The sequence below is a fragment of the Gopherus evgoodei genome, chromosome 13 (assembly GCF_007399415.2).
Source record: "Gopherus evgoodei ecotype Sinaloan lineage chromosome 13, rGopEvg1_v1.p, whole genome shotgun sequence".
NCBI lineage: Eukaryota > Metazoa > Chordata > Testudines > Testudinidae > Gopherus > Gopherus evgoodei.
In genome coordinates, this window is record NC_044334.1 from 4,134,176 (window position 1) to 4,150,960 (window position 16,785).

Genomic DNA, 16,785 nt, shown 5'->3' on the forward strand with positions numbered 1-16,785 from the left:
GAGGATCAAATTCTCTCCTCCATTACACTGTTGCAATCCATATTAAAGTAAATGAGATTGTTCTGGTGTAAATGAGAGAAGACTCTGATCCAGTGTCTGTAGTACTGCTGGCTGTGTGGGCTGGGAAGGGTTTTTATATTGTCACTGTGGTTTGGAAGTTTTGATAGGAAACAAATCAAATGCCTGAATATAGCTCAGTGTGCTAACATGACATTTTTCTCAATGTTTGTCTTTACAGAGTAACCTTATATGCTGAATTCCTTCCAATGAAAGCTCGAGCAAAATGCATTTTATTAATAGAGGTAAGCGGTGTAGCCAACTGTACTTGGTCCTTAGACTTAGAGGGCCAAATTCTGCTTTCAGTTGTGTCCATTTAATCCCACTGACCTTAGAAAATTCAAAACCAGCTACAACAAATAGATGGCTGAATTCAGCTCTCTATACCAGTATCAGAGAGAGCTGACTGTAGCCCAGAAAGTGTTAAAATGGAAAAAAAGCATGACTGCTTCATTGATGATTGAAGGCAGCCAGGTGTTACTGTTGAGAAAGCTATTACTTGATCTTCACTCAGTGGCTTTGAAAGGGCTGTACCTGTGAAATCTTGTCCTCCCTGAATTAAAATAGCCTTTAAACAAAATGAATCTTCCAATATAATTGCTGCTAGAATTAGCTTTCACTGCCTGACCTTCACTAAGTAGAGTTCAGTAACTAAGCAACTCTCTTTCATGGTGCTAGTAGTCTTTTACCCTTTTCTTGCTCTAGCTAGTTCTGAGCATTCTGGAACCATGTAATCACCCGGTGGAATCAGAAATTCCTAAGCATTGACTAGTTAGTTAACAGAAAAAGGAAATTAGACCTTGAGGGAACAAAAAAATCAAAGGGAAGAAAATATCAGATGGACCTCGGTGCGTTTCACAACAGAGTGTCCCAGCTCTGGCCTTACTAATAAGAGTCTCAATTCCTTCCTTTATCTGCAAGCAAAGCTCCTGTTGGTTTTGATAGTTTTACCTATGTAAGGAGAACAGGACTGTAGCTCTCAGAGCAGTTTATAAGAATTATATTCAGAAATTATTATTATCCTAAGCTACTTTATTATATCCAGGTATCTACTGAAGGGGATCTACAATCATCTTAATCATTCACACCATAAGGAGTTTGCAGCTGTTTTGAGGAAATTGTAGGCAATGTGAAATATACGTGGCCAAAATCTACTGTCAAGTGACATCACTGAGGCAGCACCTGTAAATTGGAGCAGAATTTGGCCCATCAACCACAAATTAAATCTGACTCATTGTTTACTGGTCTGCAGTTCTTCTGTAACAAATGTATACGGCACATTGATCTTGCTGAAGGTGAAATTTAACTGTTTGAAACCACCAACATGAGTAGCAGAAAATGTCATCATATGAAACCTTTTTTTTTCTCCTTACCCAAAGTTTTTAGTAACCTGAGTTTTAGAATGGAATATGGACTTATGAAATGCTTGGAACATAGGGAGAGTTATGGATGAAGTCTGAAGACAAAATGTATATAAATACAGAAAAGCCCTCCCATATATGAAATATGAGGCTATTTTAGATAAGAAGCTGCCTCTAATACCAGTTTATTCATCTACATTTAATCATGGCTTTCCAGAGAACATTGATAATAAGTTTTAAGAGCGCTGCTCATGGAGCATGAGAAAAAATTTCATTCACAAATGGCTGGATTTCTCTTGGCTTACACCTATGCACATTTTACATGTCTCATCCCTGATTCACCACAAGTCTCTACAGTACAGAGTTTACAACAACAAATGCTGTATCTTGGCAGGGGGTTAGACAGGATGACCCTTGCAATCCCTTCTAACCCTATGATTCCATGATGGTAGAACTTCAGGTTGAAGAGTGCATGAATGGAGATGGTCCTTCTCCTTTTTAGTTTCTGTGCTGTTATCAGCCATGCATCTCAGAATGATTTTATCCTTCTTTGTGACCTTTTCCTTTTCACTTTTGCAGGTCTTTTGGGCCATTGGGACTGTATTTGAAGTCCTCCTTGCAGTGTTTGTGATGCCCACTCTTGGCTGGCGTTGGCTGCTCATTCTTTCTGCTGTTCCACTCTTGCTGTTCGCCATCTTATGTTTTGTAGGTATTCTTCGCAGGATAAATGTTTGTGCAGCAAATCTTACATGTCACTATTTCACCCTGATTGAGTGGAATCATGACAGCAATGAGTTTCCTGATGGTGCTCTGTTAATAAAACTGAAATGATGATGTAAATGATACTGCTTCAAATGATGCTGTTTCAACAGCTAGTAACAGTAGGTTTCCCAGTGAGAGTTGTTCTGATGATGTAATGCTTGTAATCTGATGCCCTACCGTAGAATGTTGGTAGTTTGGAGTACTGTGAAACCAGTCAGGACTGGGATTCTCTCTCAAATTTACTCAGACAGTTTCAGTCAAATTCAGTGGGATCAACCTCTCACTCTTATTAAAATCAGTTATTTTCTGATTCATCTTGAGACTCTTAAATAATTTTACTGCAAATCACAGCTTCCATCTAATCTGTGGTTAATTAAAAACTCTCAGAGCTCATGGCAACCTCAGCATAATATGCTAACTGTATATTACAGGTCAGATTCTTAAACAGATTCACATATTTGTGACACATGAATTTGTGTACCCTGTTCAATTAAAGTATATGTGATAGCAACCCATTCCCTTACAAGCTATATATACGTTCCTGTCTGAGTAATAATTTGACTATTTGGCTGCTGTTATTTTTTAGCCATTGTCTCTTTTTTTCAGGAATCTCTCCAGATAATTACACAAGTGTTTAAAATCTTATGTATTGAAAAAAAAAACCTTAAAAATGGACATTTTTTAATATCGTCAGAATCTTGCTAACTAATTGACTATTTTGCCATATCTGCTGTGAATGTAATACCAAAACATTCCAAAGATATAGTCAAATCTTTCAAGAATAAAAAGCAAGTAATGGAAGGAGACCTCTTGTGGGATAGGTTTAGGGATGAATGCCTGATGAAAAGATGAAAGTGATATCTGGAATTTCTTAAAGTCTGTTGGAAAAATTGACACTTCATAGGCAGAAAGACATCTGTAATTCATCAAGGGCTGTTTGTGCAAGCCTTCTCATCTAATTGCAGTTAATGAGACTACTCACATCTGCCCCAGTCAGTTTATTATCCTGTCGTTGACAATATTGTGTCTGATTTGCTCTGTTCTGCTTTGCTTTCATAGTGGCTGCCAGAAAGTGCAAGATATGATGTATTATCTGGAAACCAAGAAAAGGCTATTGCCACTTTGAAGCGGATAGCAGCAGAAAATGGAGCTCCAATGCCTCTGGGAAAATTAATAATTTCCAGACAGGTGAGTACAGGAAACAGACATATTAACAATACTGAATATAATAGAAACTGTGCTACTTTCACAAGTAATCAGTGTTAAGTTTAATTTTGGCATCTCAACCAGTAATAAACACTAATGAGTAGTGATCACATGTGCTAAATTAATGGAGAATTACACTAAGGGCCTCATTCTGATTTATACTAAAAATGGTGGCAGTGTAAAGGGGCTGTAAAATGGGCATAAATTACATTTACACTCACTTTTAGGCTTCTTTATACTGAGACTCAGACCAGGAGAATACTGAAGGGCCCAAATCAGAACCCCAGATCTGAACACCTCAGAACTATATGTGGAATTTTGGATCCAAAGTTGAATCTGATTTTTGTAGCTAGCCCCCATCTCTATGTTGGACAACCCCAAATCCCAGAGCACCCCCAAACTCTGGGGAAGTTCTGCACAGGCTGGCTTGCCTCTGTCCTTCAGAAATTCTTGGGCCAGCCAAAATTCTCCTGCTGAGAAGTGCAGAAATGCTGGGGTGGTATGAGCCAGCTCTGATGACTTACACCAGCTGAGAATTCCCTCTGACAGGGGAATTCTTAACTTGGCAGCTACAACCAGATTGTGGCTCCTTTACACTGCTCATGTGCATGAAGGGGCCTGAACAGGGACTGAATATCTGGCCCTAAGCTGTGTAATATATATCAGATGGCCTGACATAAGAGTGGAAGCATGTGATTCTATGCAATCAAGTTTCCTCTGACTCTTTATGGCCTGAAATCAATTTTAAACAGAAACCAAATCAAATAGCTGTATTTTTGTGTGTTTCAAAACAGGAGGATCGGGGGAAAATGAGGGACCTTTTCACACCCCAGTTTAGATGGACAACATTGTTGCTTTGGTTTATATGGTAAGAGGAGATATAAACTGTTCAATGCCAGCATGCTTATATATGTTTTTCAGTGGATCCATTTACAATATCACTACAATGGAGCAAATCCCACTCCCCTCAACCTGCATTACACTATAATTTCTTAAACCACCAAATAACATTCACTCAAGATCCAGTGGCCTATTCATTTTCTGGATGGAAGTAGGAACCATACTTAAAGAAAGTATTTAATGGAAGTCCTCACTTCCGTTCAATTCCATTTTGATTCACATTGCTTATTATATTATATGTCTGACCATCTCAGACTTCCTCTCTCATTTCCTTCCTTGCAGGTTTTCCAATGCCTTTTCTTATTATGGGTTAGTTTTATTAACTACAGAGCTCTTTCAAGCAGGGGATGTCTGCAGCAGTGAGTATTAGCCCTTCTCTTCTTTCTAAATATGCCCTGTAGAGGAGAGAAAAAAGGTGGGATTCCTTTTATTGGACCAGCTTCTGCTGAAGACTTCGAAAGGGTCACAATTTCTAGCGCACACTTTAGGAAACCTTGTTAAGAGTTTGTTAATTCTGAACATAAGAAGTCAGCTACTGTACCTTGCTTGCTGCTTGAGGCATAGGGGTTCTGTGGTGGCCACAGGAAGGATTCTCTAAATCCAAGTTGTGAAATAGCAGTGGAGACTGCAAAGGAGGCTTATTAGAGGCAAGTATCTGTTCTTCTTGAATAAAGTGTGATTCCATAAATGTGACTTTCCAAATTTGCCACTCCCAGGCCTAATTAGGTCTGAAATAGAAAATTGCCAGCTGCCATAGGGTTTCTGTGTGCTTGAAATGTAAAGAACTACTGCGGGAAAAAATATTGCATAGAAATTCAGCACCTTTTCTCTTGCAGTTTGTTGTGTTGTTGTCAGTATTTTAACTGTATAAAGATCTTTAAAACCCCTTGAAAATTAGATTCCTCTAGGGAGAGTGTTATTGTATTCTGAACACACTAAATTATGGAACACACCATGGCGGTTGGAAATTATACAAAGGGGATGGGTATTGCTGTGAGAAGGTATCAGTTCAGGGCTTGCCTAGCAATAGAATGAGAAATCCAACTTTGGATACTAAAAAAATGTGGGTAGTTATTGGGAGACAGTGTGGTCTAGTGGTTAAAACGCAGGTCTGTGGTGTAGATAAGGTATTATTATCCCCATTTTACAAGTGGGACTATTGAGACACAGAAGGCACCATCACTAGCCTGAGATCACAGAAGCCTATTCTGATTTTAAAAATAGTGTAAATCATCAGCCTTCAGGTCAGGGTTGCATCCTACTAGAAGCAAGACTTCTTAGGAATTGTTTGGCTTTGGCTAGGTGTTCTGGGTACAATGCATTCAGGTAAAGTGCACCTGCTGTGCTGCTGAATTCCAGCCACATCCGCTCCACTGGTTTCAGCAGCAAGAATCACAAAAGCACAGCAGGTGTATGGGAGAATCAGCAGAGAGGAGATTACTTAAAATATCACAAACGCTTCTTCTTTCTCTTCCCACAGTTTCCAGTAGAAGGAAAGCAGTTAAAGCAAAATGCAGCCTGGCCTGTGAGTATCTCACAGAGGAAGACTACACAGATCTGCTCTGGACCACTTTATCAGAGTTCCCAGGTAAGTGACCGTATAAGTGCCAGTACATCACTGCATGGAGGCTTACTGCAGAAGCAGCCTCTGGGAAGTGTCTTGAGAAGCCACGGTGGCCAATCTGGTTATGGCTCCAGTTCAAACCGCAGGCCATGTATTCTGAGGAAGAGTAACAATTCAGTAGGATTTTATCATCCAATGAATTTCTGTTGAAGCAGCAGAGCCATATAAATGTTCATCCAGGCATTGGCTTTCCAGAATTAATGTAAAGGATCCTGGGTATGGTTACTCAGTGTTGGACCTTCACAGCCTTGTACACCATCAGAGCCATGACTTTTAAAGTAACAATTATTTAAATAAGTAGTGTGACAATAGAGCAAGAAAGATAGGTGACATATGGTAGCAATATGAATATTGTTCCATTAGACTTAAGACTACATCCCTAGGTACTAAATGGCTTGAGATGGCATATCACAAGGCAGTGATTCAGGATATTATCACTGCTCTGGATTAAAATCTCAGTGACAAATCCAGCTCTGGTGTGAGTTCAGCTCCACTGCCTGTGTTGTACATGTTTTGTCCATAGGGAAACCCCTTCCCTTGGATTGCCAATCTGGCTCCTTTCAATTGCACAGATTCACACAAAAAGGAAATAAATTACAAAGCCAAATAACATTGTGTGGTAATTGCTGGATGCTCCAGCTCGATTTGAATTCATTCAACAGATGTGGGCCAATCAATTTCTTTTCCCATACAGGTGTTCTGGTGACCCTCTGGATTATTGATCGGATAGGCCGTAAAAAAACCATGGCGCTTTCCTTTTTTGTCTTCTCGTTTTGTAGTCTTCTGTTATTTCTCTGCGTTGGAAGGTATGCAGCACAAAGTGAAAACTAAACCCTGATCCATTTACTCTTCCATATGGGACAATAGGTTGAAAGTGATGGTTTTAAGAGCCAAGAATTGACCAAGTTAATTTGTGAAAAGATTTCAAAAGGAAAGTTTGGCTTTTCTCTGCAGAGTGTGTAGAAGAAAAATAAGAGAAGCGGGAGTGGAGAAAGCCTGTCTTCTCCAAAGTCCTGTGTTCAGAATACACCAAAGGGGATAATAGTTGACATCAAAGTAGGATATAGCTCTCGGAAAAAAGTTCTAAATCAAATCTACTACCAGTACATGTAGTGATGCTGGTACCTCTAGTTTTGCAATTAGTTTTCTAGTTATCCACTTGCCAAATGAATGATGAACCTCTGGGCTGGCTCCACTGCTGTGTACCTGCCTCCCATTCAGGTACTCGCGCCAATTCGCAGCAGAGCTTGGCCTTTAATTGTGAGACTGGAGTTCAGAGCAATCTAAGCTGTGTTATGGATTAGAATGTGCAATTACAGGGCAGGCGATGGGCACTGACTAGTGAAGTTGAGGTCTTGGCCTGGAAAATTGGTACATTTGACCTAAGAATCTGGAAATTACTTCACTGATGGAAGGAACCTGTATTTTTGCATTGTAGCCATTTAGGGCCCAATTTTCTAAAGAACTCAGGGCTAAATTTTGACTGCTCAGAACCCATAACTGAGGCCAGATTTTCCAAAGTGCACAGCACCCAGCATCTTCCATTGTGACACTTATGGCCAGATTTTCACAGGAGCTGAGTGCCACCATTGACTCAGTGTGCTGAGCTCTTTGGAAAATCTGCTTCTGATTGTAAGTGTTAAGCCTTTTGGAATACTTTGGCCTTCCCGTCACTTGTGGACAGTGCTTTCTCTATTCTGGGGGGGAGGGGGGAAGGGGCACGGCACAGAAATGGCATCTTAGTCATTGCTGGACTGTCTTGTGTAGAGAGAGCTCCTAGAACATTTTCAGGTACTGTAAAAATAATAATAATAGATGCTAACAATATGAATAAATAACCAAGTGTGTCCAATTTCACACCTTTACACAGGAAGCCCACAGCCTGCTTCTGATCTCATTTACTCCAATTGTGCTCCAGTTGAGTTATCCCAATGTCAGACTAGTGTAAGGTCAATTATTTAGTGCATATTTTCCTCATCCAAATATCTTTAGGCTGGGACTAGTACATGTAATTTACTTCACTGGTCACTGGCTGTTAATAATGCTTCGTCGAAATGCAGATGCTTAGAAAAGCCCAGGTGTCTGTAGTGATCACAGATTTTTTTGAACTGTCCCTGTATTAAAGGTCCAGAAAAATGGAGGAGGGTCAATAAAAACAAAATGGATCTAGCTAATAACATTTAGCATCTTTTTTTAATTGCTACTTGTCTCTAAATTCAAATAAAAACTGTACTGAACCCAACCCCTGCTCTCCTTATTCTCACAGAAATGTTCTTACTGTGCTGCTCTTCATCGCAAGGGCTTTCATTTCAGGAGGATTTCAGGCTGCTTATGTTTACACTCCTGAGGTGAGTAAGATCATTTTTGTAACAGGAAGGTTTAATGGGAATGAGGCCCTGGTGAGACAGCTGAATTCCATGATCTTCTCATAATAGGCCTTATACAGGCTACAATTTATTGAGCCATTATGTTGTCTGAGTGTTATAGATCTGACAGAACTTACATTTAGTATCACTCTTTGATAAAGAGATGTGAGGTAGGAAGAGAGCTGTATCCTAGGGTTAACTTGTTGATGCTTTGTCTACAGGTTTACCCAACAGCCACTCGTGCTCTGGGCCTAGGAACATGCAGTGGAATGGCCAGAGTGGGAGCCTTAATAACTCCATTTATTGCACAGGTAAAACTCCCTCTCTTCCAAACATTTTAGTAGCACTAGAATGCGATGGAGAAAACGGCCTTTCTGTATTAAGGGCCAGTTGATGGCAGTCCTCACCCAAGTATGTTGGAGTAGAGGAAGTATGTTGGTGCCTGTCAGAGGGTGAGCTAGTCCTTTAACGGAGACTGGACTCTGCCTCTCCTGTGACTGATTTACCTTTCAATCCAGGGGTCATGTGAGTAGGAATCAGGCCTGCTGGGGGACAGAAGGACAGTCTGAGGTCAGTTGTAGGAGAGTCTTAAAGGGTAAAGGGGCTGTGTGAGTGGTTCCGTGCAGGTGACTTGGGGAGTGCAAACCTGCAGGGAGCAGGAGCCAGCTAGGAAAGGTGTGGAGAACAAGCCTCAGCAGAGACAGGTCTAAGAACCCTGCACCAAGGGCCGTGCCCTCACAGAAGGCTGCGTGGAAGACTTGTGGTGCTTTGAACTTTATGTTAATGAATCAGACTGCTAAAGGGGAGGGTTATTGTGAAAATATCCACAGGGAGAGGTCTGACTAACTGGGGAGGAAGGGAAACTGAGGCAGTGGGGGCATCTGAAGCCAAACTAGGTTAGCCCCTAATGTAGTGCCCTTTTCCCACCATTGCTCCCACAAAGTAGAGACCATACATGACAGTGTAGGGTGCCATTAACACTGCTCATCGTGATTAGTAACTCAGGAGGACATAGACTACAAGGGTAGGGCCTGGCCATTGCCCCATTATCTCTACACATTGGGAATTGTCTGGAGACCTGTGCTTCATCTGTGCTAGATGTGTGCTCTCCCCACTGCATGCCAGGACCACTGCACCTTCTTGAGTCTCCACAGGCATAATGCACTCAAAACCTCACACTTGGGTGACCTACCTTTTCCCATGCTATCCCAAGGGATGCAGATTCTCAGAGTGTGTCTACACTACGGGATTATTCTGATTTTACATAAACCGGTTTTGTAAAACAGATTGTATAAAGTCGAGTGCATGCGGTCACACTAAGCATATTAATTCGGTGGTGTGCGTCCATGTACCGAGGCTAGCGTCGATTTCCTGAGTGTTGCACTATGAGTAGCTATCCCATAGTTCCCGCAGTCTCCCCCGCCTATTGGAATTCTGGGTTGAGATCTCAATGCAAAAACAGTGTCGCAGGTGATTCTGGATAAATGTCGTCACTCAATCCTTCCTCCGTGAAAGCAATGGCAGACAATCATTTCGCGCCCTTTTTCCCTGGATTGCCCTGGCAGACGCCATAGCATGGCAACCAGGAAGCCCGTTTTGCCTTTTGTCACTGTCACCGTATGTGTACTGGATGCTGCTGACAGACGCGGTACTGCAGTGCTACACAGCAGCATTCATTTGCCTTTGCAAGGTAGCAGAGACAGTTACCATCCCTATTGCACTGTCTGCCATGCCATTGTAAATTGCCGATGAGATGATGGTTATCAGTCATTCTGTACCGTCTGCTGCTGTCATGGGTGCTCCTGGCTGGCCTCGCCGAGGTCGGCCGGGGGCGCATGGACAAAAATGGGAATGACTCCCCGGGTCATTCCCTCCTTTATGTTTTGTCTAAAAATAGAGTCAGTCCTGCCTAGAATATGGGGCAAGTCTACTAGAAGACCAAAGAGCACAGCCGCTCCATGTCAGGGCCCCAGAGATCCCGCAGAAATGATGAGCTACATGCCATTCTAGGGGGTGCCCCTGCAACAACCCCACCCGTTGCTTCCCTCCTCCCCCAACCCTCCTGGGCTACCGTGGCAGTGCCCCCCCATTTGTGTGATGAAGTAATAAAGAATGCAGGAATAAGAAACACTGAGTTTTTAGTGAGATAAAATGAGGGGGAGGAAGCCTCCCGCTGCTATGATAGTCCAGGCAGTACAGAATCTTTTCTTTAGACATGAAAGGGGATGGGGGCTGATGGAGCTCAGCCCCCAGTTGCTATGATGAAGACGGTTACCAGCCGTTCTGTAACATCTGCCGGGAATGACCGGGAGTCATTCCCATTTTTACCCAGGTGCCCCTGGCCGACCTCACCGAGGCCAGCCAGGAGCACTCACGGGCTGATGAAGACGATGGATAGCAGTCATATTGTACCATCTGCCACCGGGAAGTGGATGCTGGTGTTCAGCGCTGCAGCACCCCGTCTACCAGCCGCATGCAGTAGACATAGGGTGACATTGAAAAAAGGCGAGAAACCTTTTTTTCCCCTTTTCTTTCGGGGGGGGGGAAGGGTGTAAATTGACGACATATATCCTGAAGCACCTGGGAAAATGTTTTTGACCCTTCAGGCACTGGGAGCTCAGCCAAGAATGCAAATGCTTTTCGGAGACTGCGGGGACTGTGGGATAGCTGGAGTCCTCAGTACCCCTTCCCTCCCTCCATGAGTGTCCATTTGATTCTTTGGCTTTCTGTTACGCTTGTCACACAGCACTGTGCTGTGGACTCTGTCTATCATAGCCTGGAGATTTTTTCAAATGCTTTATCATTTCGTCTTCTGTAACGGAGCTCTGATAGAACAGATTTTGTCTCTCCATACAGCGATCAGATCCAGTATCTCCCATACGGTCCATGCTGGAGCTCTTTTTGGATTTGGGACTGCATTGCCACCCGTGCTGATCAGAGCTCCATGCTGGGCAAACAGGAAATGCAATTTAAAAGTTCGCGGGGCTTTTCCTGTCTACCTGGCCATTGCATCCGAGTTCAGATTGCTTTCCAGAGCGGTCACAATATGGTGCACTGTGGGATACCGCCTGGAGGCCAATACCCTAATCCGACATGGCAATACCGGTTTCAATGCTCCTCCTCTCGTCAGGGAGGAATACAGAAATCAGTTTAAAGAGCCCTTTATATTGATATAAAGGGCCTTGTTGTGTGGACGGGTGCAGGGTTAAATCGATTTTACGCTGCTAAATTCGGTTTAAACGCATAATGTAGACCAGGCCTCAGAGTGTCACTGAGCCTGAAGTGCATCTGTAGTAGTAGTCACCATACCACTGAAAGGGGATTGTTGCATTGGGTGTGTGCAGGGCAACCAAGGTGGTAACAGGCCTCAACTTTTTTCTGATCTTTGAAACTTAAGAGAGAAGATCCATTTCTCATAAGAACACAGGAACAGCCATGCTGGGTCAGACCAGCGGCCCATCTAGCCCAGTATCCTGTCTTCTGACAGTGACCATTGCCAGATGCTTCAGAGGGAATGAACAGAACAGAGCAATTTCGAGTTATCCATCCCGTCATCCAGTCTCAGTGTCTGTTAGTTGGAAGTTTAGGGACACTGAGGGCATGGGGTTGCATCCTGGACTTTCTAATAGCCATTGATGGACCATGAACTTATTTAATTCTTTTTTTAACCCAATTATACTTTTGGCCCTCACAGTATACCCTGGCAATGAGTTCCACAGCTCCACGGTGCACTGTGAAGAAGTACTTCCTTTTATTGTTTTAAACCTGCAGCCTATTGATTTCATTAGGAGACCCCTTGTTCTTATGTTATGGGAAGGGGTAAACAGCATTTCCCTATTCACTTTCTTCACATTATTCATGATTTTATAGACCTCTCTTATTTCCCCCTTAGTTGTCTCTTTTCTAAGTTGAACTGGAATATCGGAGACTTTATGGATTTTAATATTATATCATTTTAAAGAGGCATTTTTCACACTAGCCAGAGGATCAGGATTAGTGGATAAAATCTAAAGAATAAGAAAATCAGAATAAGCAGGGAGCTCAGGCAAAATTTCTTCATTCAAAGGGCAATAACAAAAACAAATGGAATAAGCAGCCACAGAGGGTGATTGAAGTAGAGACTATTGATGAGTTCCAGACACTGAAATATATTTCTGTTAGCAATGGATCTGAGCCACGAAGTTCAGAGCTGAACCTTCCCAAAGCAGGAATTGTTCAGTGATGGGGTTTTCATTCCAGCCCATCAGGACTTGCTGGAGAAGGAAGAGACTGAAGGACCCATTCAAAAGGGAGGGAGACAGTAAAAGTGAGAGAACTGACAAATGCATCAGTACATGAAGTCTGAGAAGCTATTTTCTATTTCTCATTTTATTTGCATGATTGCAAATCACTTTCATGAGACTCCTTAGAGAGAGGATAGCCTAGTGGTCCGACTACAGGACTGGAAGCCAGGAAGTCCTAGTTCTGACACTGGCCTTGGGCAAGTCACTTAATTTCTCTGCCATGGTTTCACTATCTATGAAATAAGGCTAACATTAGCCTACCTCAGTTGGGTGATATGAATCTTAATCCAAAGTATTTTGTGTGTATTTAAGGGATAAGTATTATCTAAAAAGAAAGAAAAGTATGTAATATAGTGGCTTTTAAAAAGTGATGTTTTCCCTAAAGGAGTTAACATTTCTACTCCAGTCTCAAATTTTTTGTTTTCTTTTGCAGTGGATTCAGTTCATCCTTTCTTATCTTTTCACTTACTTTCCCCTAGGTGATGCTGGAATCTTCAGTCTATTTAACTCTGGTGGTTTACAGTGGATGCTGCCTGTTGGCAGCCGTGGCTTCCTGTTTTTTGCCCATTGAAACAAAAGGGCGTGGTCTGCAGGAGTCCAGCCACAGAGAATGGGGACAAGAGATGGTTGGGAGAGTATCCCACAACATGGGATTCACCAGGTCAAATTCTGGATCACAGGAATGATAGGACATGAGCCCCCCTGGCCCCTTGCAAGGAAGGATGAAACAAGCAAGAATTGTATTTTTAAAAGCCAAGCGTATAAAGCCGACCGTGCTGTCACTGCCAATGTCATGTGTCAAAATGCAGGAACTTTTGATTTGGACCTAAGCAAATCATGTCTTTACTACTCTTTGCTCACACTCATAAAAATTTACTTGTGTAACAAGAGACATTTGATCAGGATGTCATCTGAAGTTCAGAGAGAAGGGCTTTTTTAATAGTCTGTTGTGCTTGCATGGTCAGATACTGAGCTTAAAATGTTCTGTGTCAAGCAAATAGCTAACTGAATGCAATTCAGTATCAGCTGTAAAATTAAAAAAAAAACAGTACTTTTGATGCCTAAAAGCAAAAGATTAATATTTACTGTGTACCTGGCATAACACACGGTGGGTTCCATACACTACAGAATAGGGTTTTAAAATTAGATGCCTGCCTTGCACTTTTTAGTCATCAACAACATGTTGTAACAGCAAACCAACCAATGCTTTCCAGTTCCCTTGCCTATAAGTTCTGTTCCTTGGAAATTACCAGGCACTGAGAAGGTTGTTTGGAACGTATTTTGAGTGTTTGCTTTCCTCAAGGCAGAGTAGTTTGAGTTTGTGAAGAGTGCTGTTGGATGCAGAGATGGGACGCTATATGAGAAATGTAAATTCTAGCAGTTTGGAACAGAATTTAACTTTTCTAACATTGCCAGAAGCATTGAGCCCTCTGTCTGTTGCATTGGTGAAGACTGCTTCAGCTATCCTGTCTCTGTGTGTGTGGAGATGCACGCTGTGGTTTACTGCATGGGTCCAGATATGTTTCTGTTCAATTTGCATAAGTATGGTCCCATAGTGATTTAGCCAATGCCTGTGACACACGTCTTAATTTGAACAGCTGCTTGTAGCACTTTCGATGGAACTGCCTTCATGTGTCTCGGAACAGGAGCAGGTTCTCTATCAGCTGGGCAGAACTCTAGGGTAGCTGCCAGTTGTACATGGAATGTAATGGCAAGTTATGAAGGAATGTAATTGGCATCACATCTTAAATGAGAAGTCGTCCTGGGAAGAGCTATACCAGTGTCATCAGCAGATGATTGACTCTCCCTCAGCAATTTTGATGTAGTTGATGAAGTTCTTTCACCACAGGGACTGGTATAGTTCAGTTGAGGACAACTCAGTTCATATGTGCTATCTATACAGCCTTTTGGTTTGTAAGGAATCTGTCTGTGAATGGGGATTCAGATTTCAAAACTTGACGGATGTAAAGCAAAGAAATGTGTAACAAAATCAGACAGTTATCATCCATGGGTCTTGGTATTTTTCCAGAAATCCAGCCTATGAAATACACTGTCAGATGTAACTGAAGGTACTTAATTCTAGTCACTAGGCCATGGGAAGCAATACACTTTCAATAATATGTGTAGTCGGTCATTTCACAGAAATATAGTGTTGTGCATGCTATGGATTTGCACAAGACCATATTTTAACTACATGGTGGACCAAGCCGTTCCCTATAAAGTCCTTTCTCGGGGGCTGGAATAGTTCACTGAATCTGCCAATGGTGCAAAATAAGAGAACACAATCTACATTCAACGTTCATTTACAGAAATGCAGAGCTATTGCACAGTATAACACTCCAAGATATACTAGTTTGTTTAACTTATACCATTATATGAAATTATATATGGGAAATTCCTTAAAGGAATTTGAAGATCTCCAAACTACCAGGAATGGCCAAAACAATTGGTGGCATTCTGCATGGAGATATCTTATGGTGCAGGTATAAGACTGACAAGGGACCCAAAGTCTATATAGTCACCTAGCATTAAAAGATGATGGTTACAGTTAAGCACTCCAGAAATAGCTGGCTGGTCTGAACAGGTGAGTGCTACATTTCATTTAAAATGTAATTCAGTTCAGAGATATCCAGCTTTACATGTGTTTGATGGCATAGGAGAATGTTGTCCATTTCTAGTACTAACACTTTACATGGTATGAGTATCTCTGTCTGTCTATTAGCTCTGTATTCAGTGTTGACTCTCCAATATGCTAAAAGTTCCAATCAGTCTAAAGCAGGGGTTCTCAAACTTCCTTGCACCATGACCCCTTTCCGACAACAAAAATTACTACAAGACCCCAGGAGTCGGGACCGATGCCTGAGCCTGCCCAAGCCCCACCGCTCCGGGCAGGGAGGCCAAGCTGAAGCCCAGGGGTTACATCGCCAGGCAGGGGGCCTGTAACTTGAGTCCTGCCACCAAGGGCTGAAGCCCTTGGGCTTCGGCTTTGGCCCTGGGCAGTGGGGCTCAGGCTTTGGCCCCAGGCCGCAGCAAGTCTAAGTCAGCCTTGGCCACCCCATTAAAATGGGGTCACAACCCACTTTGTGGTCCCGAACCCCAGTTTGAGAACCGCTGAAAGTGAACAGAAAGTACTCTTAACTAGCAGACAATGGGAATGGTTCCTTCTCATGTCCTCACCATTCAGATTCTAACTGGATATCCCTCCCTCATGTATTATGCAACTGGAGTGGCTCAGTGCTGCCCTCAGACTCATGTGGCACACCTGCTTGTTTACCTGGGGCTCTCACGGTAATGTACACAAGATACACACCATGTTTCTGAGGGGAGAAACAAGCCCTGAATGGTTTTAGATTGTATATTGTAACATTCAGATAGTCAGAGTGCAACTCACATTAGCTTTTGGATTCATGAGCACAGCTGTATAAGGTGGTCCCTGAACCTTGCAATGAAAACACTATATAGGGCCTGAGCCTGGTCTGTAATTTGGTACCTGTAACCAGCTGCAAGCATAAATGATAGAATTTAGATCCCTGCCTGATGGGAAGCATGGTTAGACCCAACTTCTATCATTTGTGCTTGCAGTTAGTTGCACGGGCAGTTAGTTGGATGCCCAGAATTGGAGGCTCTTTTGAAAACTTCATTCATTGTAAGTATGTGTTAGAGGAGAGAACAGATGCATGAAACCTACAGTCTCACAGGACTGCTGTGTTAACAGGCTAGCTAATGAGCCTTTTAGTTGCTATTGTGCTCCTCCTCTACTTAAAAATCTACTTCTGCCTTTCAAATGATCATATGCACACACGGCTTTGATTTTTGAGTCAGCATTCAACAGTTTGAAGATGTGACATTGCAATGGCCTTCAAAACTTGCATTCAGAGAGTTTTATGTGAAGTGTGTGTGTGTGTATTTATATACACACACTTCCAATCAAATATTTCATTTTAATAGATATTTTTAGGCTATGCAAAGGCTTTTAATCCTGTTGAGAAGCTGGTACCTGCTTAACCTATGACATTTACAATATTACAAAAAGCCATTTAGAGGCATTTTTGCTTTTTGTTTTATATAAGTGCTGCATTGAAAAATGTACCTTGTTATAGAAATACCAGGATTGGCCCTGCTGAGGTAATTATAATTCATAGGCCTTCAGGCAAGAACAGCGGTCCCTACCTGAGACCTGATGGAAAGCCCATTAAAGTCAATAGGAGTATTTCCACTGACTCCCA

General features: G+C 42.3%; 1 protein-coding gene across 1 annotated transcript in view; it reads left to right on the forward strand.

Annotated features, from left to right (window-relative positions):
• The window catches only part of SVOP (SV2 related protein), a 32,265-nt gene extending 16,759 nt beyond the window's left edge, over nucleotides 1-15,506 (forward strand). Inside the window, exons 7-16 of the mRNA XM_030582663.1 lie at nucleotides 239-302; nucleotides 1,998-2,123; nucleotides 3,240-3,368; nucleotides 4,181-4,254; nucleotides 4,569-4,645; nucleotides 5,767-5,874; nucleotides 6,605-6,716; nucleotides 8,177-8,258; nucleotides 8,498-8,587; nucleotides 13,039-15,506. Coding sequence (XP_030438523.1) covers nucleotides 239-302; nucleotides 1,998-2,123; nucleotides 3,240-3,368; nucleotides 4,181-4,254; nucleotides 4,569-4,645; nucleotides 5,767-5,874; nucleotides 6,605-6,716; nucleotides 8,177-8,258; nucleotides 8,498-8,587; nucleotides 13,039-13,245 — 1,069 coding nt within the window. The 3' untranslated portion in view covers nucleotides 13,246-15,506. The remainder of the gene's footprint in view (nucleotides 1-238; nucleotides 303-1,997; nucleotides 2,124-3,239; nucleotides 3,369-4,180; nucleotides 4,255-4,568; nucleotides 4,646-5,766; nucleotides 5,875-6,604; nucleotides 6,717-8,176; nucleotides 8,259-8,497; nucleotides 8,588-13,038) is intronic.
• Nucleotides 15,507-16,785: the final 1,279 nt, after the last annotated feature.